Consider the following 25,877-nt stretch of genomic DNA (forward strand, 5'->3'; position numbering starts at 1 on the left):
AATTATAAAATATATGCCTACCTATTGATTTGTATTTTTATAATGATACTTACTACTCACTCGTTCATTAAAAATGACTATGTACATAATTTCGCAGTAAAATCGTTCGCAGTAAAGTTTTTCGATGTAACGTAACATCGCAGTAACAAGGCATCGATATAACAAGGCGTCGCAGTATAGTAACTTCGCAGAAAGGTTTTCGAAGAAACAAAATTCGATGTAACGTTTGTCGCACTCACGTAGGTAACCCCTGAAAGGATGATGACGATGATAAAAATACCATAGTGAGAACAATGGTGATGAATTTAATACCTACTCAGTAATATTTTTGAAAAGTGCGATGAAATCTATGAATCAATTAGTCCAAATAAAAACTTTTTCTCGAAAATCCTCAAAAGCAGTGAACCCACTTGGGGTTACCTAATCTATTCAAATTATGTTCAAATTATAATAAGACATATAAATATCTATTCTTCAAGATAATGATTACCTATTTTCTTTTGACAAAAAAGTTTTATCAATGTCAATGATAGCTTTCCGCCCGCGGTTTCGCCCGCGTGGAGTTTTTCGGGTGTATAATATAACCTGTGACAGTCAGCAATAATGTGGCTTTTTATTGGTGAAATAATTTTTAAAATCGGTTCAGTAGAACCCGAGATTACCCCTTACAATTTAACAAATATACAAACACACAAACTTTACCTCTTTATAATATTAGTGTAGATATCGACTGAATGCTGAAGCTGAGTATTTGTATCTAATAATGGTTATTATTTTTCAAAGACATTCGTAAAAAATACTGATATTACCGGTACAAAACAAAAAACGTTCACTCATTGGGTTACGTTTAGAAGTTTAGACGTTCCTTATTAAAATAAACGACGATCAATCATCAAAAATATCGACTAACCATTCAAATTCTCTAAATTAATAAATTAATGACGTCATTATTTAGAACACACTCCTCTTTTGTTTTGTACCAAAACACTAATTTCAGATGCAACAGAAAAGCCAACGATGTCGCTCTCCTAAAAACTGTACGACAGCTCAAGTGGACCGAAGATCTGAGACCTGCTTGCCTCCCTCAACCTAAGGCACAGGACTTCAGTGGGACCACTGCCACTGTGGCTGGATGGGGCTTCACCAACGAAGACAGAGCTATAGGTAACGACTTTCGGATATACTAGCTGACCCGGCGAAATTCGTACCGCCCAGTCAATCAACAATAAGTGACATGAGGTGACTCGGAAAATGGTAGAGTAAATACCTACCTAATGAAGTTTTCATACGGCTGATGGGGCAGAAAGATTCTGGAATGGAGGCCGCGTACCGGAAAACGCAGCGTGAGACGTCCACCTACAAGGTGGACCGACGACATCGTAAAGGTAGCAGGGAAGCGCTGGACGCAGGCCGCTACCAATCGATCAACATGGAAAGCATTGGGGGAGGCCTATGTTCAGCAGTGGACGTCCTATGGCTGAAATGATGAAGTTTTCATACAGATCCTTTTTGATAATACTCTATCGCCTATGTTCATTGTTCATCAGGGATAATGTAATGGTAAAAGTTTTTTTCACATCGGTCCAGTATTTTCAAAACATAACATGGTTAGCTGGAAGAGAAAGCCACATGGCATTAAGCTCGCCTGTTGTACCACTGTTTTTTATGTGTGCAATAAAGATTTTAAATAAATAAATAAATCATGGTCATGTTTTGTTCGTCTTTATAATTAGTGCAGAAAAAATATTATGGATACCAATTTCTAGATATTTTCTGTTAATAAAATGTGAAAAGTAAAAAGAAAAAACTTAAAGGCGCAATAACAACGTCCACTGTATTTCGACACTCCTTTAATTTAATTTTACTGTCAAAAACAAGTAAAAGACATTTCAATTGAATTTTTTTGTGAAATTATGAATTTTCATTATAATACAATGAAAATACTTTAGCATTTAATTTTATTATAGAACTTCTCACTATATTTTTCTTCAATTCCATAATAAATTATGATCGCTTTTATAATTATAATTTACAATATCAAAGACTTAATCAAAAGGTTGAATTGAATAAATGTATCAATGTAGGTTAACGACAGTACATAAGTAGTAGTAAACACTATTCTCCATCTTATCCACAGAAGTTGTTTTGCCTAATGAACCTTATATGCTTACTAGCTTTCGCGCGTCCATGTTTCAAAAACCGGGATAAAAACTATCCTACGTCCTTTCCCAGGACTCAAACTATCTCTATGCCAACTTTACTCTTCAGGATCCAGGCCCAACGTCCTCCAGAAGACGAGTGTGGTGGTGGTCACAAACGACGAGTGCAACCAATGGTACCAGTCCCAAGGGAGCAAGGTCAAGATCATCCCGACCCAGATGTGCGCTGGACACGAGCAGGGAGGCAGAGACTCTTGCTGGGTAAGGTTTAAACTCTAAAGTAGGAGAATTAAAGTGCGAAATCGTGTGTCAGCAACCTGTTATTCACGAGTGTGGTGGTGGTTACAATCGACGAATGCAACCAATGGTACTAGTCCCAAGGGAGCAAGCTCAAGATCATCCCGACTCAAATGTGCGCTGGACACGAGCAGGGAGGCCGAGACTCTTGCTGGGTAAGATTTAGACTCTAAAGTAGGAGAATTAAAGTGCAAAATCGTGTGTCAGTAAACTGTTATTGAAGACGAGTGATATGGTCACAATATGTCCTTGGAAATGTTAAAATTCTAAACATTTACTAAGGGTACCACAACGAATTACAAATATTTGTACTTACAGTGCAAGGATCAAACCTATGACTACTGGTTAGTAACTTGTCCAGTACCTGAACCAACAAAAGCTTGAAAACTTTGAAACCATAGCATACAGAGTGGAAACGATAAGTGATCTCACTCGATTATTTCTAAACCATACAGGATATCGAAAAGCTTCAGTGAACTGCTCCTAAAAGTGGTTACAGAATAAACTGGATCTATCCAAAAATTCCTCCAAGGTTTTCCACAATGCACGGTCCTGCGCTGCCCGCATCCAGGCTCTTCCCGCGACCTTTACCAGATCGTCGGTCCACCTAGTAGGAGGCCTGCCCACGCTACGTCTTCCAGCCCGTGGTCGCCACTCGAGAACTTTTCTGTCCCAACGAAGGAAGAGGAGTCTCTGGCTCTGGCTCTGCCTCTTGGAGGAGGCCTTTGTCAAGCAGTGGACGTCATTTGGTTGAAGCTGAAGCGATCCAAAAATTCAGTATTTCCAGCTTCCATACATTTAGTGCTCAGAAAAATTAATAGAAATTATTCATTTCAGGCTGACAGCGGCGGTCCTCTCATGATCCGCGAAGACAAACGCCACGCCATGGTAGTGGGTGTGGTATCGACAGGCAGTGGCTGCGCGCGCGCAAAGATGCCAGGAGTGTACACCAGGGTGTCCAGGTATACGGAGTGGATAGTCCAGAGTATTGGCCAGGACAACGCTAGAGGTCTGAGATGGTATCCCAGGAGTAGGGTGTAATCATTGAAAATCAAAATGGAAGTTGTCCACCTACGTCATGATAGCTAACTTAACTAACATCACTTACTAGTGAAATTGAAAATAAAGATACAACAAAGCAAAAAGATGCCGGGACTCGGTATACACGCAGCTATCCAGGTATACGGAATGGATATTCCAGAGCATTAGCGAGAACAACGCTAGAGGGCTGAGGTGGTATCCGAGGAGGACATGATGGGAAGAGGGTCATCGATAATCTAAATAAAATTGGGTACTAAAGATATCCTGCATGAAGTCATGACTAGTGAAATAAAAAGAAAGCCAAACCGCGAAATTAACTTATTTTCCATAACATTACTAAGTTTGCATGTAACGCAGCATTTTTGTTTGATCGAAAATCTAAAAATACCAGATTATTTAGGTATAGTTTCGGGTTACATGTATAAAAAGCTATGCATGTTTGGGTATATTTAAATTAAAAAACCAAATCTATGCGTTACTTTTTTCGTATTTGTCATATTTCTCATCACCATCAGTATAATATACTTCACTGATGGTGCAAGCCTCTAATGAAAAGACCTAATAGATTTTTATTTCTCTGCAAAATAAAAAGCTGTATGGTTTTACAAATAAATTATCCAAAGATCGAAACCCTGAACCAAATTACCATCAATTTACTGTTACGTTGTTTTAATGATAAGTTAACCTAATTTTAATGATTTATTAGCATGAAGTCAATGAAGAATGAAATGTTGTAATTAAGTAGGTATCAACTGTAAGCATGAGTGGCATGTTCTTAATTATACAGATTGTTAATAAGTGATACACGAAATCAAAACAAGTTTATATTGAGCAGAGCTGTAACAAAGAATTCCCTGTGATATTACTTTAAGTATTATTAATATTTATTTGTAAAAACATAAAAAACTTTAAAATAAAACCAAATTTTGACACTGATTACTTCTTTTCTTGACAGAGCTTGTCAAATTCCTTCTTGCTCTTAACAATGACTTCTAGAAGTTGGTTTCCTGATGTCTCTTCTAAATCGTCTTTTAATGAAACAATCGCATCTTCAATAGTATCTTTCGCTTCCACTAGCAGTTGTTTTACTTCTTCATCAGTTCTAGGAGTGCCATCATTCTTTGGGTTTTTAGCAGATAATACCAAAGCTGTATGTAACTCATACTGTAATACAGCGTTGTACAAGCTTAATCTAGCATTGCCCGGGTCTAAAGTTTTTGTTATTTTGATTAGATCTCTACACATCATAATTTTCTTATCCAGCATGTTTTGGGACATTTGATCTGTAAGTCTCCCATAAAGTTGAATCAAAGAATGCTTAATTGCATACAAATGGTAATGATTAGGATGCAGAAAAGTTGACAGTCTACACAGAAGATTCTCCAGCATCATCGGAGATCCACCCATCATCTGCACATTCTCCACTTCTTCACCCATCTGTGAAATTATCATATTCACTTGGGAGTTGTTGATTTTGACTGAACATTTGTTACAAGCCCATTCCGTTTCATCATCTAACGGATCTTCGGGTAGATGGATACCGTCACATGGATTCCCATCATCTCCTAGGCATTTCATAGCACTCAAATAAGTCCCTAATTCAGTTGGATCACTGCACCTTTGACATTTGCAGGCGAAGTATTTGGTATCTTTCAAATGCTGTCTTCTAGCTTGGGTTCCCCACAATGCATGACTGTACATCGTAGTTATATGATTCCCCTTTTGTACTGGCACTACAACTTTGAGTGTAATCCTAAACAACTCGTTTTTGTCTTTAACTGATTGTGCAAATGTGTGTTTAGTGTTGGGAATGCAGCTGTGCTCCATTATGCAAGTATTCGTGAACAGGGCAAGCAACTCTGAGCCTTCTGGGTGGCGGATTTCTAGGGCGTTGGTGTCGATAATGCCGCACATCTTGTGGATGAGGTCGGGGGAAATGTTTGGTAAGTGTTTCTTCTTGGTGGCCTCGTCTAGCTTGCTTATGAAGTTATTCATGAGGTACTCCACGATGAACTCGTTGGCGTCACTGGAAAATAAGGGAGATTTAATTAAAGGAAACATAATCATGGTGTATGTTCGAGCTTAGCCCGAGTTAGAATTTTTTTTAAACTAAGTCATCATCATCATTATTTCAGTCATAGGACTATCCGCTGCTTAAAATAGGCATCCGCTAATAATTTCCACATGGCCTGCATCCAGTGCCTTCCTGGAAACTTTATAAGGTCATCACATCAATCCACATTGTGAGTGGATGGTCCACCAAAAGTACTTACTCATAGGCCTCGGTGCCAGGAGTGCGGCACTCCATGTGAGACTGCATCTCGGTCAGCTTGCTCCACTTGTCAGGGTCAACGGATTGAAGTAGCACGCAGCGCAGCGGCAGAAGCGCGTCGTGCCTGTATACAGAACGTTATCACGGGCGCGTAATCTTGTAGTACATAACTATGAGGTTGGAGGTGTAACTATGCAAAGGGTCGTAGAGGTTAGAGATCTAGGCGTGCAGCTGACTTCCAATCTTTCGTTTAGTGAACATATAAACAGTATATGCAAGAAAGCATATCGCAGCATGGGCTTTATACTGCGCAGAGCGCATGGGTTCTCGAACATCACCGCGATTTGTGCTTTATATAACGCCTTAGTCAGAAGTCAGCTGGAGTGTAATGCGGTTATCTGGGCACCTCACGAAACTAAATATAAGCTCATGTTGGAACGGGTTCAGAACAAGTTCATTAGGTATCTGTACTTGAAGCTGTATGGGGTCTATCCATTTTATCCGCTGAAATACCCTAATTTATTTGTTCTGGGAATGGTTGGGTATAGCGAGCTGAGGGTCAGGAGAGACTTCGCGTTGGTGTGTTATATCCACAAAATGTTGAGGGGGAGGGTGCATAACGCGGAGCTGTTTCGACATGTGCGATTCAGTGTGCCGGACCGGTACGCGGAGCGGCGGCGCGCGCCGCGGCTGCTGGCGCTCCCGCGCGCGCGGACCAACCTGCTGGCCGAGGCGCCGCTCACGCGCGCCTTGCGCACTATTAACTTGATAGCGGAACAAGTGGACGTGTTTGCGTGTTCTCTGAGTGAATTCACAAGGACGGCTTTGGGTATTATTAGTTATAAAATGTAAATAAATACTGTATGGTTAGTTGTTAAGTTATTATTAAGCCTACCTAGATTAAGTTATGCTATCGCATTAGGTTTTAAGTACCTGTAAAGATAGTGATAATGTGTGTGGAAATAAATAAAAATGTTTAAAATGTTTAAAAAATGTTTACGGAAAGTACCTACGGAGTACGGAAAGGGTAAAGCTTTTCGTAGATTATTGACATCTTAATTCAATAACAAATCCTACAGAAGGGACATTTTTAAAAAAAAATCATTTGAAGGTGAGTTCGTATTTTCTTCTAAATAGTTTGCTGTTAGATTCAGGTTGACATAAACTTGAATTATCGATTTTCTGAAATGAAATTACATGTGAACTATCAAACAACGATAACTTCTTCCGTAATAGACGCAAAAATGACCCGTTTGAGAAAGAAATAAATGAGCTAGGTATGAATAAAACGAACATTTTCCTCTCGACAAATAAAAAAAATCGTGAATGTTTAAGTAAGTTTTTGCCAACCTTTTTTCACTACCCAACACTGTACGTTATTTTATTTATTAACCTGTAATAGTTGAACATGTCCTTCAGCTCGCAGTCGGGTCTGGCGCTGAGGATGAGGCACTCGGCTCCGTGGTGCCGGGGGTCCGTCAGACCCGGACAGTTGCCGGAGCAGACTGGCCAGCCGCACCTGTGGAGATGGCAACACTGGTATTGTACGCTGTTTTTGTTATTTTAAAACTAAGAAACTAAGGCTGAGTTGCACCACCTAAAGAACTTCGACGGTAACTATAACGATAACCGGTGTTTTTTGTATGGAGTTTGACAGATTTTTGACGTTAAATTAAGATGGTGCAACCCAGCCTAAGATGGCGAGACCAATGATGAGTCTTGCGCCCTTTCTCATTAGTCTCACAGTGCGCGTGGACGCACGAACGAACCAATTTCAACGCTGTGCATTAGGTATAGGTACCATAAAATTTATAACGATCTGTAACACCCTAAATTACACTGAAGCTGCGGGCAAAAGTTAGTTCGTATTAATTTGGAAATTACCATCAGGTGATCCGTCTGCTCGTTTGCCTCCTGTTACATGAAAAAAAGTTTAACGGTGAATACGAGTATACTTACTTCGAACACCGTTCTCCAGCTTCTGTTGATACAGGCTTATAGCAGCCGACGCAGGGCATGACCGCCTCCGGGTCAGGCATACCCTTGGGCCCGAAGACCAAGGGACGCTCCGTGAGCACCAAGTCGCCAGGGGACAGGTCTCTGGCGGCCACTAAGTAGCGCCCGAGCTCGTCCGACGATCTCACCTGGAAGTTACAGGTTTATTCTTTAGGCTGGGTTGCACCATTGTACTTTAAGTTTGACAAACGTCAAAAATCTGTCAAACTCCACACAAAAAACACCGGTTATCGTTATAGTTACGGTCAAAGTTAGGTGGTGCAACTCAGCGAGTGTATTTTGGTAAGTGCATTTTTAAGGGTTAAAATATTTGGGTCAGTCTAGTTTTTATGGTTCTTTCAATAGGTAGGTTGTACTATTGTTTCTTATATAATATTATTATTATTATGTTTTGTGCTCCTAAGGCTAAATACCGATAAAAGTAATTTTATTTTCCTTCATAATCTATAAAGATACTCGTAGCTCGTCAAAGATTCCTGGCATCATTTTATTTTTTTGCTTTTTATCTTGAAAAATTTAATAACCGCATCATAAGAAACTAACAAAATTAATTTAAATGCAACGGCGCTAACTATAACTATTTCAAACTTTACTATAGGTACTGAGACAGTTAAAATGATAAATTAATTTTATTACGTACATGTTCAAAACTGACGTTCTTCTCTTCGATATACCGCATGTTGACTACAATGGATCTACAATCTACTACAAAAAGTTCCACAACTTAAATAAAGTTGCACTTTGAATTGTTATTTTTAGTTTCAAGAATACCAGACAGTCACTGCCCTCTATTGTTGAAGGAAAAGATCGTTTATTTTATTTTTGGTATTTAGCGCCATCTCTTAGGAAAATTTTAAACTAACTTTCTGATTAGAGCCATCTATTGACAAGAGGACAAAAGGTGTTACAGGGATTGTTAGTGGATCTGCTTATTTCAGCAAGCTAAAGGAAGCGGCTAGCATAGAAAATGCTTGTCTATTTTCATAGATGTCATTATTTTTGTTATGGTTTTACTTACCTCGTAAGGAATATCAGCATTTTCTTTCGCCATCTAGAAAATGAAAATAGATTTCTTATAATTATTTATGGTCGCTTAATATGGGCCTCATAAGAAGGCTCAAGGTCACCCAAAGGGCGATGGAGCGGGCTATGCTCGGAGTTTCTCTGCGTGATCGAATCAGAAATGAGGAGATCCGCAGGAGAACCAAAGTGACCAAAGTAACCGACTAAAGATGTGTCGTTATGGGTTTTTGAAATAACTAAACGCGACGGTTTTCGAATCACGAATAACGTTTTCAAAACTAGTTTTTTTTAAACGAAGTTATTTCCACAACTCTCAAGCAAGCGTGATAATTATAACGTTAGGTGTTTGGTTAGCTGCAAGGCATTTAGGAACTTATGACCTTCAAAATAAGACTCAAATTCAATTGAATATCTAACGTACGACGAACATTATACCTATTTCATCCACACTTATGTTAACGCCCTATGGCTTTCTCACTCGCACACGCACTCGTTTCGTTACGATCCTTATTAATTGGACACCATACATTACTCGCTTTACTCCTTTAGGTCACAAAAAATATGTTTAATAATCGTCAATGTACGACTTTGTCACCAAATCTGTCATAACGAAGCGGGAAACACGTTATTTTTTATGTCAACCAAATATCTACCTTATGTTGTTTGCTTAAGAGTGAAATCAGTTTAGCTTTAGAGCGTTGTGGAAACAATCGTGTTGAATAACGAAGAGATTCTAACGTTGTATGACGTTAAGAAAAAAACTAGTTTAGGCGTTTCTGGATAACGAGTGATCACTGGTCAGGCTGATCACTCGTTTAATAACCCGTGATAACGAATAACGCCCATCGCTATAACCGACATAGCTCGCAGAATTGCTAAAATCAAGTGGCAGTGGGCGGCGCACATAGCTCGTAGAGTCGATGGCCGTTGGGGCAGGAAAGTTCTCGAGTGGCGACCACGGGCTGGAAGACGTAGCGTGGGCAAGCCTCCTACTAGGTGGACCGACGATCTGGTAAAGGTCGCGGGAAGAGCCTGGATGCGGGCAGCGCAGGACCGTTCATTGTGGAAAACCTTGGGGGAGGCCTTTGTCCAGCAGTGGACGTCATTTGGCTGAAAAGAAAGAAAGAATTATTTATGACCAGATAATAAATAATTAGTTACGTGAACATTATCAACAAAAATTATTCGGTATTTTTTTTTCGTCGGTGGTTTTAAAGTATTGAGGTAGGTACGAGTAAATGCTCAACTTTCGACCAATTTATTTAGACAATAACAGAGAAAATTTGCATTTGATATTATCGAGAGACTCAATACTCGTAGCATCCTAATAATATGTACCAATTTTATTTACATTTTATTTAAAGAGACCAATAAAATAGAGGTAAACATCAGGTGGGTAGGGTAGGTGCACATAAACAGTTCTATTTTGGTCCAGAAATGATTTATACAGCTGCCCGAAGACGCTTATGTTATTTTGGCATCTCTCTTAAGATGTCAAGGTCCCCTTGCAGTGATCTTGGATTCGAGGTAAATGCAGTGGCAGAAAATAAACGAATCTGTGTTCTAGCGAAATTATTAATATCAAATTATTAGAGAAACAAAAATTTTATTATTTAGTCATGTTAGTTCTAAACCATGACGAGATAAATCTGTTATAAGGGTCGTCATTTCAACCCAATGCTGTCCACTGCTGGACAAAAACTTCCCCATAGATTTCCACAAAGGCCGCTGCAGAGCTTCAGAAAGATTCGTTCAGCCAAATGACGTCCACTATTGGAAAAAGGTCTCTTCCAAAGATTTCTTGCTGCCAGATTTTTCGAAATCTAATTTTCAAAAATGAGAAATCATCTGTACTGGTGACAATATTCTATAAAAAGGTATTTTTTATTTTTTTTAACTTCGTTCTCTAGGGCAGCGGTTCCCGAATGGTGGTCCGCGGAACCCTGGGGTTCCGTGGAAAGGCCGCAAGGGTTCCGTAAAAAATATTATCCCACGTTTCGTGACCGACGTTCGCTCGCACTGACTTGTTTACGCACAAGGAAGGGGCAGGGCATGCGGGCGGAGTAGTACGGGGGTTCCGCTAGGAAAAGTATAATCAATTAGGGTTCCTTGGCAAAAAAAAATTGGGATACCCTCAGGGCCGGATCTACCTATGGGCTGATTGGGCTGCAGCCCAGGGCCCCGGGGTTACAAGGGGCCCCCAGATCCCGCTAAAAAGTATTTGAAAAAAAAAATAGTTGTCTGTAAAGTCGGTTTACGGACGATATATTTACGTGACAACGTCATAAGAAAATATTGATTAAAATTTTTCTCTTATACAATGTACATCTCTATTTCGGTTTCTCTCTCACCCAAAGGTTACCTGGAAGAGATTGCTACACATCAATAAGGTCACCTTTTGTACAACTAATACTTGCGTAGATTTAAGTAATATTTATGTTTTTTGTACAATAAAAAATATATGATGTAATTTTTTTTATGGATTAAAAAATGAAACAAAATAAATATTAATAATAAAACAAAAAACCATACAGCCCTAATTTAAAAAGAAATCAACACAGTTATAATTTCACCCGTTATGTATAAGAATAATATACTGGTCATCACAAAAATCGGCCCACCTTCGTTTTACAGGAAAACTCGTTTCTACTGACACAATCAAGCCCAATAAATATCCTTAAAGAAAAACACATTTAATTTCTTAATAAACGATTAACATAAACGCGATATACAATAAATGTGACTTGAAAAAAGACCTCACTTTGGGCTCACCTCTGGGATCAATTAGACCAATTTTTATGGTTATAAAACCAAATAATTCAATTCAATTCAATTTATTCATTTAAAGATAACAATGATCCACATGGTTAGTAAATGGGTGCCTATGATACTATGATAGTAATTTATTTATTATAACATACCACTAATTATCCAACCCGTTCGGTAAGAAGTAGCCGAAGGAAATGTCGGATAATAGGAAAGTCATACCTCTCCGCCACGGTCTTCAGGATACTGTTGGGGCTCGCCCGTATCCTACTGAGCAACGAGGCAGTCTTCTTGCGTAGGACAGCAAAGAAGCCGTCAGTATGCGACTGAGCAAACATTTCCGAAGCACTGCAGAAGCGAGGCAAGCCCAACAGCACCCTGAAACCGTTGTTATATTGGACCCGAAGGACGCTAAGCGATTTCTGCGAGTACGTGGTCCACAGGTTCCCGGTGTATAGACTCTGACAGTATGCTGTAAACAGAGTGATCTTGACATGGTCATTACATCGGGCAAACCTGCGGGTCAACATTTATTACACCTTACTGCCAGCGCCCTTCGTTCCCTCTCGATATCAACATGATCTTTAAGGTCATCAGTAACGTAGTGTCCGAGATATTTAAATTTAGTGACTCTGTTTAACTTTACCCCATTCAGCAAGAGGTCGGGTACCACGTTTGGACATTTACTGGCGGCTTTAAATACCATGTATCCGCTCTTCTGTATGGCATTTAGCATACGCTTCACACACACCCACCATCTTTCTGAGAGCCCCCACTGTTGGCGCCAGCAGTACCATATCATCAGCGTAGCTTATGTTGTTGATACAAACACCATCTGCCCAGCATCCGATACGCATACTGCTAAGGACAACAATGAGGTCATTGACGTATAGGTTGAAAAGCCTGGGAGACGTCAGCCCACCCTGTCTCACCCCGCACTGCAACCCATACTCCTCAGAAAAAGCGTTAGCCCATCTTACGCTGTTAATTTGGTTAGCATACCAATAATGGAATATTTGTGATACTTCTGACGGTATGCCCTGCCTCCTCATCTTATCCCAAAGGATGTCATAAGACACAAGATCGAACGCCTTGGAGAGGTCGAGGAAGCATGCGTAAATGGGAGTCCCCCGATCCGTGTAGTACCTGACAGTGTGCTTAAGACTAAGGATGGCGCACTCGGTCGACAGTTCAGGCTTACACCCGAATTGAGCATCATGTGATTTTAAATATTTATCTAGTAGAGAGTCAAGCACACTGTCAAGGACCTTTGCCGTGATTGTAGCTAGAGAGATCGGAAATAATGATCTCACGTGTCCTCTTTAACAGATGGATATTAATCCCAACTTAACAGTTTTATAGCCATAAAAGTTGGCTCAAGCGTAACTACCTATTTTTTGAAGAAGTGACTCTGGATTCTTCTACAGACACATTTTTGGGGTAAAAAAACCTTTCCTTTAATGAAATGAAGTTTAGAACTAGGCTTTTATTTAAATGGTGCCAATATTGGTGGGAAGTGGGGATGCATACGTTTGAAAGTGCTTGTCGCGGGAGGGTCGATTTTTGTGATGACCAGTGTAGTTATATCATTATAGAAACAGTTTTTTGGCATGGCTACTAGTTGAGTACTATGATAGGCCCCCAAGTAGTTTCAGCCCAGGGCCCCACAAATTCACGATCCGGCCCTGGATACCCTGCTCTAGGGGAAAGTTGTTGCATTCATTGTGGAGTATAATCATTATTTTATGTAGCTACACTACAGGCTACAGGCCACAGTTAGTTAGTATGACTGCTTCACAATAATATATTTTCAGACTTGACATTATGCTCCATTTACTAGACTCAAATTCGCTTGCAAATATTCAATGGTAATAAAACTGATTTGTACTCGGCATTCCATTCTGTGAAGTCATAATATACACTAGGGTTGCTAACTGCAATTTATATTCAAAACATTAAATTAATTGTACCTATGTTACAATATTACAACAGTGTCACCCGACAAAAGGAAGTTCATAGGTTCAATCAAGTACGACGTGAAAATCAGATCCAAGTGCCAAATAACGTCCATCGGTCTTCGACCTCACGATTTTTACCCGACTGCGCCAGAAGGAGGGTTATGTTTTTTACCATCTTTTTCCTTGAGAAGATGGCCTTTTTGAGAATACCAGTTGGTCTTTTATGTTGCTATCTAAAGCGGAAAGATAAAAGAAAAACGTAGTTTCCATGGGAAAAGTGTGGTCAACCCTGGATCAACTCAGGGTGTGACGTAAAGTGGGTTACGCGGGCTATTTCCGTAGCAATCGTTACACTGCCTCAAATTAGAGCATTTCTTTTTAGAAAATTCACTTTAATACCAGACGAGTAAGATAATAATTTAGTGACAAGTTTTAAAAATGTACAAAGTGAGACAATGAATTTGATAGGGTAATGTTAGAACTAGGGGAAGTGTCTAAAAGAAAGAAAGAAAAATCTGATTTATAAACAACTGTCAACCAGACCATATTGCCAAACGTTTGACTGATTTACCATCTGAGAATCAAACCCGCAGGACCAACGGTCAAGAGAAGGGAAGTGACGTATTTAAAAAAAAAAAAATTACCAATCTTACAAGCTCTGTAAATATACTTCAGTATTAAGACTTTGAATTTGACTCATTTCCCTGTATTCGCTGACGCATGACATCGCATATTTTTATCAAAATTAAGTGAAATTAACGAAAAGTAGGTTAAAGATGAGTGTGCGTCAGCGTTGCCAGACGTCCCGATTTTGGCGGGACGTCCCGATTTTTTAATCAAATTTAAATGTCCCGCGCGGGACAGGCTCGGTCCCGCTTTTCGGAGAGAAACACTCACTTCACCAGACTATTGTTTGAAACGCCATATTATTGTAAATAATAAAACTTTTTTAATTTCGATATTTTTTCTTTTTTTATTCTAAAGACGAATTTAATGATAGAGTAAATCTGTACCTCTAGCATGAACAACATTCGTCTTCGAATCGTTTGCGTATCCGATAAAATTCGATACTCAACCTTCAAATTAAACGATAACGTGACAATTTTGATTCTCAAAATAAGTTTCGTGCAACCATTTCTTACACTAAGTTCACTTTACGACACGTCCACAAAACGGTGCTGTTGTAGTTTTCGTACTAAATCTTTTGATGGCGATTTGAACTCGAAAGATTTTCGTGCTAGCCATACTGATTTAAAATATTATTTTTTTGTTAAAATACATTTTCTATGGCTACTTTTGCTATCTATTGCCACGTAAACGTAATTTGAAGTCAAATAAAAAGATAAATATTTGAAAACCTTTGATTATATACGTTTTTTTACTATGTCCCGCTTTTGACGGAAGAATCCCGCTATTTTCACTCAAAAAGTACCAAAGTCCCGACTTGGCGAAAAAAAAAAACTGGCAACGCTGGTGTGCGTTGACAGAAAATTGGCAGTAGCGGTGCACTGTCGTCGCACCTATTTACCTAGTAAGCTGTCATGCAAACATCCCGCCACTTGACTGATTGCCAGTTGCATTTGGCAGGTGACGAGATCCAGCATTTAACCCTCAAGTGCAAATTAAGGACTTTCAAAACACTATAGGCAAACACTTGACAACTTGTTGAAAACTGGCACCTGTTACAACGGCATAAGACCCATAGTGTTTAGATTGAGATGCTGTTATCTGTTACCTATTGCAAAAACCTTATTACTTGTCAATAAAGTTTAATAAATAATTAATATCGCTATCTGTGGTTTGATTAAAGAAATATCTCTCTTAAGGCGATTAGTGTCCTCAATCCGCGCCAAATGGGCATTTTGTAAAGACTACTCCTCTTTTACTGCTGGACAAAAATAGTTGAAAAAAATATATGTTATACAACATTTCNCATTAAAAGATAAATATTATGTTACCTTTAATGAAGATCATTCATAATTTATCCGTAGATCAACTAATATAGACCCAATAATTAATATAAAGATAAAATATAATAAAAAACATCATTTATTTTTAAAAGTGCACATGCAAAAAAGATCAATTAGTTTTTAGAGGATCAAATAATATTGTCCCTTTATTAAATACCTTTACGCCTGAGTTAAATGACACCGACATCAAGGTTCATGAATTTAAGTTTAAAATAATAGGCAGTAATGTATGAAGAAAGAGCTTCTATTCTGTATCTACCTATGCCCGTGTATTTTTGATCGGTGTCAAATCGGAGTTTTTGGTGCGGGGTACGCGGGTGTTGCTCGCGGCGTGAAGGTCAAACGCCCAAGGTCATTGAGGACTCTAATCGCCTTAAACGTGTCACAATGTCTATAAATAATAGATTTTATTTTCACTGTCGTTCGTTCGTTTCAGCCAAATGACGTCCACTGCTGGACAAAGGCCTCCTCCAAGGTTTTCCACAATGCACGGTCCTGTGCTGCCCGCATCCAGGCTCTTCCCGCGACCTTTACCAGATCGTCGGTACACCTAGTAGGAGGCCTGCCCACGCTACGTCTTCCAGCCCGTGGTCGCCACTCGAGAGCTTTTCTGCCCCAACGGCCATCGTCTCTACGAGGCATGTGCCCCGCCCACTGCCACTTGATTTTAGCAATTCTGCGAGCTATGTCGGTCACTTTGGTTCTCCTGCGGATCTCCTCATTTCTGATTCAATCATGCAGGGAAACTCCAAGCATGGCCCGCTCCATCGCCCTTTGGGTGACCTTGAGCCTTCTTATGAGGCCCATAGTAAGCGACCACGTTTCAGATCCATATATCAACACTGGCAACACACACTGCTCTGTTCGAGACTCGTAATTTTCACTGTAAAACAATATTATTGCTTCAGGCCAGCCATGCTCAACATAATAAGAACTTAGTTTCAGTAAATCAATATTGTCACTATCAACTTTTTGACTATGTTTTTGAACGCGAATCGAATTAAGACTGCTTCTGCCCAGAAGTTACCGTATAAATTTTGTTATGGTCGTAAGCACCACCTAATTTCAGTAGGTACTGCCAAACTTAAGTAAATCCTTGCAGCGTAAGGGTCGCTGTGGAAATCCTTTGTCCAGTAGTGGACATAATAATATTTGGCTTAAACGAACAAAATTAAATGATGAACCATCAAAATCAAAACATCTGTGTGACGTCTATAAAAAAGATTGAGAATCGCTGATTTAGTTATATTTTCCACAGTATTCGGGTTATTCGGTCTCTGAACTGGATTTCGTAAATGTGTGGCAACAAGCATAGAATTGCTGGACATTTTTGGATGCATGAAAAATTTTACACAAAAAACTCCATACCTAAATTATATTTCGTTCAGTAATCTTACGACACGAACATTATTTCTGGATTCTAGCTACTAGTTAAGTAATATTGGTAGTAATCACACTAAAACTCTTGGAATGATAATGAAGTGTTCTTAATTCAATTTTATTTCCATAGAAAAATACCTACAAGACGTCTTATAAGTTTGCCAACTGTTTAGTACATTAGTAATCTTGTAACTTTTTGATACTAGGCCTACTAGGAAAAAATACCTTAAGCATCCACACAAATTCACGTAGGTGTTTTTTTATTTACGAAAAAAAATGTTAAAAATTCATCGCTATTCTTTATGACTTTTAATTCACTTTTTTTTAATACATATTATTGCACCACGTACCTTGATTTAAAACGAAAAATCCAAAACAAAAAAATCACTGGCCACAAAAAAGAAAAAAAAACACTGGAAAATCCCTCAGGGCATGGTGTGCGCGCGCGCCGGTTTCACACTAACGCGCGTCCAGAGGAAACTGTATGTATCGTTGGATTACGTAAGATATTGTATGAATAGCCTGAAAAAATTAATGGTCATCCGGAAAAGTTCGGGAGACGACTGCTGTGTTCGGTAAGGTTTTTGTTACGCACAGCCAGTGGTGTGGTACAGTCTATGATAGTTTTTTTGATTTAATAATATTGAATTGGTTTAATTTTCACACTAATTATGTAGCGGCATTAGAAATTTTGGATTCTTACACCGAATAGCTAACTTTTAAGCTGAGCTTGTACGGTAAGGTAAGTGTGAGTATTTTAAGGTAGAGCTATAATTATGATGATGAGGTGATAGCGGATGATTGAATTATAATATTGATTAAAATACATACGTTAAAATTAAATTATCGTTGTGGACATACATAAGCTTGAAACACCGTTTTGTAACTATAAAGAAGTTAATGCAAGTAATTTTTTTCCTTTTTTTTCAATAATTATAACTATTTTACAACAGTGGTCTGCAACTCATCATCATCATCATTCAGCCACAATATAACGTCCAGCGGTGAACAACATAGACCTCCCCCAGTGATTTCTAAATGGCTGATTGGCAGCGGCCTGCATCCAGGGCCTTCCTTCAATCTTTATTATTAATGAAGGCGTTTTTAAATGAATTTGTAACTTCTGTGGGTATGTAGGTAAGTATAAGATTTTTTTTGAAAACTTTATAATGAACCGTTAGGGCTCGAATAACTACTCGATTATCAGTTCGTATGATAAAGTGAAATAAAATATTTTGGGACATTACAGAGTTTCATAAAAACAACTTGAAAATGCTTAAATAATATAATTTATGATGTTGTGTACAGTCGCGGAATGAAAAGGTTCGTCACCTTAGTGTCGGTTTTCGCTTGCACTAGGTACTGTCAGAGTCAAACCTGCCAACATAACCATAACCGTGCAAGAAACAGTGCTGCTAACATTTAAATAAATATGACGTTTGCTAACGAATAAGGTTTTGCTTGTTTAATTTTCTATCCCATGCAATGTTACAAAATGTAGTTGTTTTTTATTTAATAGAAATAATAATGGCAGGTTGAACCAACAAGAAGGTTTTAGTTTATCAATCATAATAATCTTGACAAGATAAATCGTCAAATAACTTTGATCTGAATAATTTTGAACTTTACTGACGAACAGTTACAGATTATTTTCACTAACTCGAGATTATACTATAACTTAGTTTCAAAAGGTAATATGTGCTCGCGATTCGTTGAAGGAATCAATTTGAAAACTGACGAACCTTTTCATTCCGTGACTGTACATTAGTTATTTAATACAAATATACATTAAGAAAGCAGAACCGAGCAGCGCCCCTAACGGAGATTCGCAAAACTTTCTTTAAACAAGAATAATAACAAGTTCGTGGATGAACCACAGAATCAGATGAACCATGCAGCGCCTCTATCGGTGAATCTCATTTTTGCATAAAGTTTACACACTATTTTTAAACGAAAAGACTAATCCATCTACTACCACAGTAAATTCTAAACCAAACCTAAACTGGTAAAATATACTGAAATAGTGTTGTATATTGTTATGCCTTAAAGAAATGTAAACAACAATAACTGCTTTGATGGTCGATCATTACATTATTCAATTGTTTTTATCCAATCTGAATCACCTATGAGTTAAACTGTACATTGACAGGCATAAACCATCCACTCCGCTAACAAAAGCGTAACATCTATAATGTCAACCGGTGCAATACCATTTGTATTGTTACAAAAGAACATTCGCTAACAATATTCATACTTCATTTCGTTGGCACGTCTCCCATCCACCGCGTGTTAATTATGTCTATCTATTTAAAACGAGTATTGTGTTGGGAGCGGACCGGGACGGGCGCGATCCCGCTCAGTGTTCGGTTACGAAATAACTATGAATTCCACGAAGAAGGAAATCCCAACCTGCGAAGTGTGTCAACAACCCGCCAACCAAACTTGCGGAGGCTGCAAACTCGTGTACTACTGCTCCAAAGCCCACCAGAAACTAAGTTGGAGGGAAGGCCACAAATTCAAATGCTGCGCCTTCAAAATACAGTACTCCGACACTTATGGACGACACATGGTTGCCACCAGAGACATCAAGCAAGGTGAAATGATTCTGAAAGAGAAACCAGCAGCGCTAGGTCCCAAAATGACGTGCCCGGCTCAGTGTTTGACTTGTGGAAGAAAACTAGAACCAATAAAGGTCAAGGACACGTACGATTTCTATAAATGCACATCATGCAACTGGCCTATGTGCGGACCGGAGTGTGAAAAAGCCGATGTGCATAAAGCAGAATGCAAAGTTATGACAGATAGGAAATACAAGTGCAACATTAAATTCGAGCACCAAGATAAAGCAGAAGCAGCTTATTGTGTTATTGCTCCACTTAGAGTGTTGTTAATGAATACCACAAACCCTTTACAGTACGAAAATGTTATGGCATTAGAGTCTCATTTGGAGGATCGGATGAATACGCCATTGTACACAGTTCTAAAAGCTAATCTGGTAACTTTTGTTATACAAGTCCTCGGACTACCCTTTGATGAGGAAACGATATTGAAAGTGGCCTCGATATACGACACCAACTCCTTTGATGTTAGGTCCCCAGATGGATCTAAGAAGTTAAGGGCTATTTATGTCACTGCATCCATGATGAACCACAGTTGTACGCCTAACACCCGCCATATTATTATTGGTGATGATTATCATGTGGCATTTATAGCAACAGTGCCAATTTCTAAAGGTGATTTGATAACGGCTACATACACCCAATCTCTATGGGGTACTCTGGATAGAAGAAAACATTTGAGAAGCGCAAAATGTTTTGACTGTGAATGTAACAGATGTAAGGACCCAACTGAACTTGGATCTTATTTAGGTAGTATTTACTGTTCAATTTGCAATGGACCTGGAGTGTTTGGTTCAGAGAAACCACCTATGATGGTATCCTCAAACCCATTGGACGAAGCAGCACCTTGGAAGTGTGAGAAATGTGACCATTTTATACTAAGCAGGCAAATGTTTTGGGGAAATAACGCACTGTCTGAGGAACTAAAGAAATTAAAGAAGGATGGCCCAAAAGGATTTGAAGAGTTCATTCAGAAATACAGTCAAACCCTACATCCGAATAATCATTTAGTGGTTCAAGCCAAGTTGGCTTTGGTGAAAATATATGGAAACTTCAAAGGATACATGCTATCAGGTAATTTCATTTTTATTTTAGGTACGTGTTTGCTTTACGTACCTACCTACTGTATATTTGTTTTCAGATACATATTTAAACCTAGTTTTAGATCTCCGAGAAAACCTGTCTTTGCCTTCGGAAATTTGGCTCCTCTTTATTTCAAGGGTCAATGAAACTAGTTCTCGACATTGGTACCGCGAATCAATGGTAGTAGCTATAATTAAAATCCATGCCAAAGCGGCCAAGGTTCATATAAACAGTTATTGACGTACTATCGAGATATCATTTCGGTTGATTTTGGCACAAGTCATGTTCAATGATGCCTATGGTCTAAAAAAGTATCATTCACGCTTTCATTCATCAATCATGGCTTATTTTTTATACATTTTTACTATTATATTTACATTTCTACAATTATAAGTATAAAATATTAAAAATATAAAAATATATAAATATTAAAATTAATGTACCTATCATTCCACAGCCTGAAGATCCTCCAAAGCACGATGTCTCGGTTTTCCATTTTTTTTCGTATTAAACTTAGAATAATGTATGATTTTTCAACTTCCAGAACTCTCAGACAACTTACTTCAGCGCAAGATAGAGCTATGCCATGATCTTCTGGAGCTAGCAGACAAGCTGGAGCCAGGCTGGACCAAGTTCCGTGGGACACTTCTGTTGGATTTACAGGCAGCCCTAACAGTCCAAACTAAACGAGAGTTTGAAGCAGAGAAAATAACCAAGGCTGGTGCTCAGGTAGGCTTAAATGATAAAATGGCAATTGACTTATTTACCTAGATAGAATCGAAAATATGGTGGCGCACAAGGTGGACCGGACGACATCATAAAAGTAGCAGGAAGGCGCTGGACGCAGGCCGCTACCAATCGATCAACATGGAAATCATTGGGGAAGGCCTATGTTCAGCAGTGGACGTCAAGGCTGAAATGATAATGATGATGAATCGAAAATGGATAATTTTTAACCCTTAAAACTGTTATCACAATATAGAAGAGACACAAAATAGTGGATCGATCAGTAGGATTTAAGGATGGATTAAGCTAAAGTGCACTACATTTAATTTTATCGGTCATTCGTGGTCATTCACCTTTTGATATTTCCATCATAACAAGTTGTTTTGTTTCCCCAGGACCAGCTCATGGAAAGTATGGTGTTGCTGCAAGAAGCTGCCAACATCCTACGAGTGGAACCTGACATGAAAGAAATCATAGAAGCCAAAATACAAGAAGTAGCTCAACAATTAGATACAACGGATTGCAACGGCGATTCGGCCACATAAGATGCATAAGAAAAGTCATGAATTTTGTGAAAATACTTATTTATTGTTATTGGAGAAATATTATCCAAAATATCCCTGACAATGACACAGGTATTATTTATTTTATAGTCTTGATTATTGTATAAAACCAGCAATAAAAATGGTCAATACACAACGTCAATTCCATAGAGCTTTTTTTCTGAAATACCCGTATTATTAGTAGGTACTATTTTATTTACATCACGTACTTCAAACAACTAAAGACACCTAAAGATGAATTAGTCGGAAAAAATTAAAGTCCCCGAAGATAAGAAAGTTGGATTGAAACACAGGTATATCTATATCTGTGGATTTAAAGGTGGGCTAAATGGTTTTATTATTACTATAATTATTGTCATACGTACTACCTAGGTCCAATTGTTCAATAGTTGTACTTTTAAATTATTTGCGTGGATCTAATGTCAAGTAGGTATCTGACTAAAATTAAACCATAATTACACAGTTTTTATTCTAAAAATGGAAACTGACATAGCAACACCACTTAAGCTTTAAATTGTTTTATCCATGAAGACGCACCCCACCAAATTTTGGTCGAGGGAAGCGCGAGGAAGCGATTCTGAGCAATCTGAGCGTCATTTTTGTAGTGTACGTGTGCACTCATGGATGATTTAGCGTGTACCGATAACACTCGAACATTAGCGGGAGACTGGTGGGGCGTCTTCGTGGATGAAACGATCTATATGTCGGACTTCACAGGCGTGATCCTGGTTGGTTTCGGAGTGTCCTCATTCTTCACGCTGAAGTCCAGCGTCTCCTTGTTGATGTGGAAGATGTTCTTGATGACGTGTGCAAACTTCTTGTTCTGTCGAGGGCTGCCCTCGATCACGAATACTTTCTCCGTGGTTCTGTCCGATGGTATCGTTTGTTTCTTTCTGAACTGGAAAAGAATAACATCAAATACAATTTCCCCAAAATTATCGTCCCAATCAACAGCACGTACATTTTGTTTCTAGTAGGTATTTACTTATTGCTATTACATAAAATGCCACAGAGTTTGGCTTGATTTGCCTTAATCCGTACTTATTTAAAAATAAATATCATCGAAGTCGTGGTAAAGTATTTATTGTTGTTACTTGTTAACAACCATTTTTGTTTAAATTAGCACATTAAAAGTGTTCCTTGATCCCTGACAGTCTACATTTTTTTTAATAGGTACTATCTATATTTGCCTTGACTAATGATAACCTAAGGTAAATGCTTACTATCGTACAAATGCAGCACCAAGATCCGAACTTGAAGAACCTTACTCCCGGGGTGATGTCCATGGCTTTTCTGAACCTGACGTTGGTGAAGCCATAAATGAGGGGGTTGATGGCACTGTTCGTGTACATCAAGTAGTTAGCTGCGAACCACATCGCGTCGTAGCTGCCTTCTACCTATGTAAATACATAAGAACGATCATTTTAAATAACATCATCACGGGTCATTTAGTTTGCATTATTAGGAGCCCTTTTTACCACTTAATTTACGAGAGTCACAATCAATGTAGTTCCTACTTTGAATTCTTTACAATATAGGTAGGTAAACGTCGCAAAAAGTTGGTCAGAAAGAGAATACCTACTGAGATAGAACTCTTAAATTAACTTTTAATCAGTTTCAGATTTTAAATTGTCCTAAATTCGGCAAAAACTGTTTCAGAGCAAATTATTGTTATGAAGAGAGATGGTATTTTTACCCATTATCGAAGTGTATCTTTATCATTAAAAATTACAATTTCTTACCGAATTCACTTCATTAGGCAGCCGGTTTCTCCAATAGATGAGCACGGTGTATGGGATCCTGCATATGACTGCCGTCATCAGAACACACGCTGTGATCCTCATAGCCCTCTTCTTAGCTCTGGTCACTGATTGACCTCCACCACGTGCTTTCAGCTTACGGGCACTACATTCCAGACGCCACATTATTGCCCCATACTGGAAACAATAATTTATTTTAACGATTCCACTGCATCAAGAGATTCTTGAACTGATAATTATGTTGTTGTATTGGTACTTACAGTAATAACCATCAAGCCGAGCGGAATCCATACAAGGAAAGATAAGGTAAAATGCCAGTAAATTCCCAATACTTTTACATCTTCGACACAGTATTTTTCGAGAAAATTCTTCCACTGTCTCTCCTGCAAAATTTCCAAACTTTAGATGTCCATAATTGATCTAGTCTCATAATACTTCTCTTCCATAAATCTTTATCTATCTAGCTAGTAAATGAAAGTATCCCATTCCATTAATTTATTTCGAGTATCCAAGTAGATATTTATTTATTTTGCTTACTAATGTAATGTAACCTTTACAAATTAATTGGTTTTATGCTGATGATACTGACCGTGTACTCCCTATTGATGATCCATGGAAGTGAGAGGAGTATAGAAACGAACCAAGTGATGAAGATCAGCTTCGGTGCGAAGGACCTGGTGACCCTTGCATCAGAGGTCAATGCTGCTGCCGCCATTCGGTCGTAGGAGACCAGCATCACCGCACCTACGCCCGCTAGAAGTAAGGACGCTGGAAAGACCCGTCAGGGGTTAGGATGATGATTACCATTCAAAGTTAAAAGGAATGAGAAAAATGGAAGGTAAGGATAGTCATGGTAGTATTTCAAAATGTATTGTTAGTGAATATAAAGATTAATAATATTGTGAAACCAAAACCAAATTGCAAATTGACATAGAAACTTAGCAATCACTGCTAGAGGCCCAAATCAGTAGGTAGTGGGTGTCCTGTGGCTGAATGATGAATAAGAAGATGAACCTAAAATATGTATTTACCGACTCTTTTGATCCATACCTTGCATGAAGCCCTCAAACTGGCAGCCGAAAGTCTTCAACACGTAGTTCTGGTAGAAGTCCCTGACCAGCATGAACCACGGGCAGAAGAGCAGCGTCACCAGGTCCACCAGCGCCAGGTTGCCGATGAGCATGTTGCTGGCACACCAGAGCCATCTATGGGTTAAATATTTTAGTTTACGATAACCAAAATAACTTTTACGAACACAAAATCATTGCTTATTTTCAAAAATCCATCAGTGTATTTTGCATCCAATATTTTATATAAGTAGGTACAGGTTATTGACATTAGTCTAGTAAAGATAATAATGAAAAATCCAAAAATAAGTTAAGGCAGAATGGTTAAATTATCAAATATTTTTTGGCCATTGTACGTTGTGTAATGATAGGTCTGTTTCAATAAATAAAATCACTGCCTCCTGATAAAAAAACTAACTTGTTACGAATAAGAATAATAAGGATGATGGAGTTGAAAAATATCCCAGAGATTCCGATGACCAGCATGGCGATGGTCTTGACGGCGATCTCTTGGGGGGGCTTGATGATCCACAGCACGTTGGGGAAGTCATGCTGCGTTGTGTCCCACTGAAAAGAAAATTGGCGGCCATTTTGTCAATTTAAAAAAAAGAAACTTTCTAAACTTTCGCCTCTCCTTCCTAAAAAAAGTGGATGGATGCTGAGTAAAACATATACCTTTTGTGTACAGCTTATCAGACTATGGTTATACTTTTTGAATTCAAGCGTAGATAGAAATAACGACTAAGTTTGTATACGTACAGAAGTTAGGTACATCCACCCTACTCGAATGTTGTTTCATTACATTCATGTCAATAATAAGTTTTAAGAGTACCTTAATCTTGTGTTAACTTTGGCTTAAGCTTAAACTTAACTTTAAATCGTAATTTTAAAGATAGAGCTTTTTCGAGTTATTTTAATCATCAGACAATGATAAAAATTATCAGTAAGTAAAGTACCTACCTACCTACTTAACGTTAACGTTGGTTTATTATTACCAAAAAATAACTCGGTACTTTACAAACTTCACCAGTTAGGTACTTATATTTCTTTAAAGAAATGGCATTCACGTAGTAAAATAAATCAGAACTTACGTTGAGCAAGTCGTCTTCATCCAAATCCATGGTCCAATGCTCCCAAAAAGACGGACGCCACATTCAAAAACCATGACGGAATGGCAA

The 25,877-nt window shown here is 38.5% G+C and overlaps 5 protein-coding genes across 7 annotated transcripts; 2 read left to right on the forward strand and 3 right to left on the reverse strand.

Annotated features, from left to right (window-relative positions):
• The first annotated feature begins 938 nt into the window (after positions 1-938).
• LOC114356632 (plasma kallikrein) lies at positions 939-3,864 on the forward strand. The gene is made up of 3 exons (XM_028309889.1): positions 939-1,164; positions 2,269-2,420; positions 3,294-3,864. Exons 1-3 carry the CDS (start codon positions 939-941, stop codon positions 3,495-3,497), a joined length of 582 nt encoding a protein of 193 aa, XP_028165690.1. The 3' UTR covers positions 3,498-3,864.
• Positions 3,865-3,915: 51 nt separating this feature from the next.
• SmydA-5 (SET and MYND domain containing, arthropod-specific, member 5) lies at positions 3,916-17,359 on the reverse strand. Of its 2 annotated transcripts, XM_028309931.1 has the most exons (6): positions 17,233-17,359; positions 8,804-8,836; positions 7,729-7,913; positions 7,163-7,288; positions 5,771-5,893; positions 3,916-5,523 (listed from the first exon to the last, which is right to left on the reverse strand). In XM_028309931.1, the coding sequence occupies exons 2-6, from the start codon at positions 8,834-8,836 to the stop codon at positions 4,434-4,436; spliced, it is 1,557 nt and encodes a 518-aa protein (XP_028165732.1). In that variant the 5' UTR covers positions 17,233-17,359; the 3' UTR covers positions 3,916-4,433. The 2 variants fall into 2 exon arrangements, with proteins under 2 accessions (XP_028165732.1, XP_028165731.1); XM_028309930.1 differs by lacking the exons at positions 8,804-8,836; positions 17,233-17,359 and adding an exon at positions 8,426-8,483.
• On the reverse strand, positions 11,564-12,276 carry LOC114356646 (uncharacterized). Its single transcript, XM_028309932.1, has 2 exons — positions 11,797-12,276; positions 11,564-11,598 (listed from the first exon to the last, which is right to left on the reverse strand). Exons 1-2 carry the CDS (start codon positions 12,102-12,104, stop codon positions 11,589-11,591), a joined length of 318 nt encoding a protein of 105 aa, XP_028165733.1. The 5' UTR covers positions 12,105-12,276; the 3' UTR covers positions 11,564-11,588.
• Positions 17,360-19,136: 1,777 nt separating the features above from the next.
• LOC114356643 (SET domain-containing protein SmydA-8) lies at positions 19,137-22,744 on the forward strand. 2 transcript variants are annotated; one of them, XR_003656229.1, is made up of 4 exons: positions 19,137-20,574; positions 21,128-21,312; positions 21,705-22,150; positions 22,181-22,744. XR_003656229.1 is itself a non-coding variant. In XM_028309928.1 (3 exons), the coding sequence occupies exons 1-3, from the start codon at positions 19,263-19,265 to the stop codon at positions 21,852-21,854; spliced, it is 1,647 nt and encodes a 548-aa protein (XP_028165729.1). In that variant the 5' UTR covers positions 19,138-19,262; the 3' UTR covers positions 21,855-22,227. The 2 variants fall into 2 exon arrangements, 1 of the variants encoding a protein (XP_028165729.1); XM_028309928.1 differs by having other exon boundaries at positions 19,138-20,574; positions 21,705-22,227.
• Positions 22,325-25,877, reverse strand: NGR-A34 (neuropeptide receptor A34). The gene is made up of 8 exons (XM_028309929.1): positions 25,791-25,877; positions 25,118-25,266; positions 24,683-24,837; positions 24,222-24,400; positions 23,893-24,015; positions 23,615-23,809; positions 23,096-23,269; positions 22,325-22,770 (listed from the first exon to the last, which is right to left on the reverse strand). Exons 1-8 carry the CDS (start codon positions 25,851-25,853, stop codon positions 22,570-22,572), a joined length of 1,239 nt encoding a protein of 412 aa, XP_028165730.1. The 5' UTR covers positions 25,854-25,877; the 3' UTR covers positions 22,325-22,569.

The sequence above is a fragment of the Ostrinia furnacalis genome, unplaced genomic scaffold, assembly GCF_004193835.3.
Source record: "Ostrinia furnacalis isolate ACB-3 unplaced genomic scaffold, ASM419383v2 OfSCF2841, whole genome shotgun sequence".
Lineage (NCBI taxonomy): Eukaryota > Metazoa > Arthropoda > Insecta > Lepidoptera > Crambidae > Ostrinia > Ostrinia furnacalis.

Bases quoted from the DNA above. Each gene is read 5' to 3' on its own strand.
- LOC114356632 (XM_028309889.1), top strand. From the start codon at position 939: ATGACGTCATTATTTAGAACACACTCCTCTTTTGTTTTGTACCAAAAC. The intron at 1,165-2,268 runs GTAACGACTTTC...TTTACTCTTCAG, and splicing joins CAACGAAGACAGAGCTATAG to GATCCAGGCCCAACGTCCTC. The intron at 2,421-3,293 runs GTAAGGTTTAAA...TATTCATTTCAG, and splicing joins GAGGCAGAGACTCTTGCTGG to GCTGACAGCGGCGGTCCTCT.
- SmydA-5 (XM_028309930.1), bottom strand. From the start codon at position 8,464: ATGCGGTATATCGAAGAGAAGAACGTCAGTTTTGAACAT. The intron at 7,914-8,425 runs GTACGTAATAAA...TGTAACTTCCAG, and splicing joins AGAACGTCAGTTTTGAACAT to GTGAGATCGTCGGACGAGCT. The intron at 5,894-7,162 runs GTTAATAAATAA...TTCTGTATACAG, and splicing joins GACATGTTCAACTATTACAG to GCACGACGCGCTTCTGCCGC.
- LOC114356646 (XM_028309932.1), bottom strand. From the start codon at position 12,104: ATGTTGACCCGCAGGTTTGCCCGATGTAATGACCATGTCAAGATCACT.
- LOC114356643 (XM_028309928.1), top strand. From the start codon at position 19,263: ATGAATTCCACGAAGAAGGAAATCCCAACCTGCGAAGTGTGTCAACAA. The intron at 20,575-21,127 runs GTAATTTCATTT...TTCAACTTCCAG, and splicing joins CAAAGGATACATGCTATCAG to AACTCTCAGACAACTTACTT. The intron at 21,313-21,704 runs GTAGGCTTAAAT...TTGTTTCCCCAG, and splicing joins TAACCAAGGCTGGTGCTCAG to GACCAGCTCATGGAAAGTAT.
- NGR-A34 (XM_028309929.1), bottom strand. From the start codon at position 25,853: ATGTGGCGTCCGTCTTTTTGGGAGCATTGGACCATGGATTTGGATGAA. The intron at 25,267-25,790 runs GTAAGTTCTGAT...TTTTCTTTTCAG, and splicing joins ATGAAGACGACTTGCTCAAC to TGGGACACAACGCAGCATGA. The intron at 24,016-24,221 runs GTCAGTATCATC...GAAATTTTGCAG, and splicing joins TCATCAATAGGGAGTACACG to GAGAGACAGTGGAAGAATTT.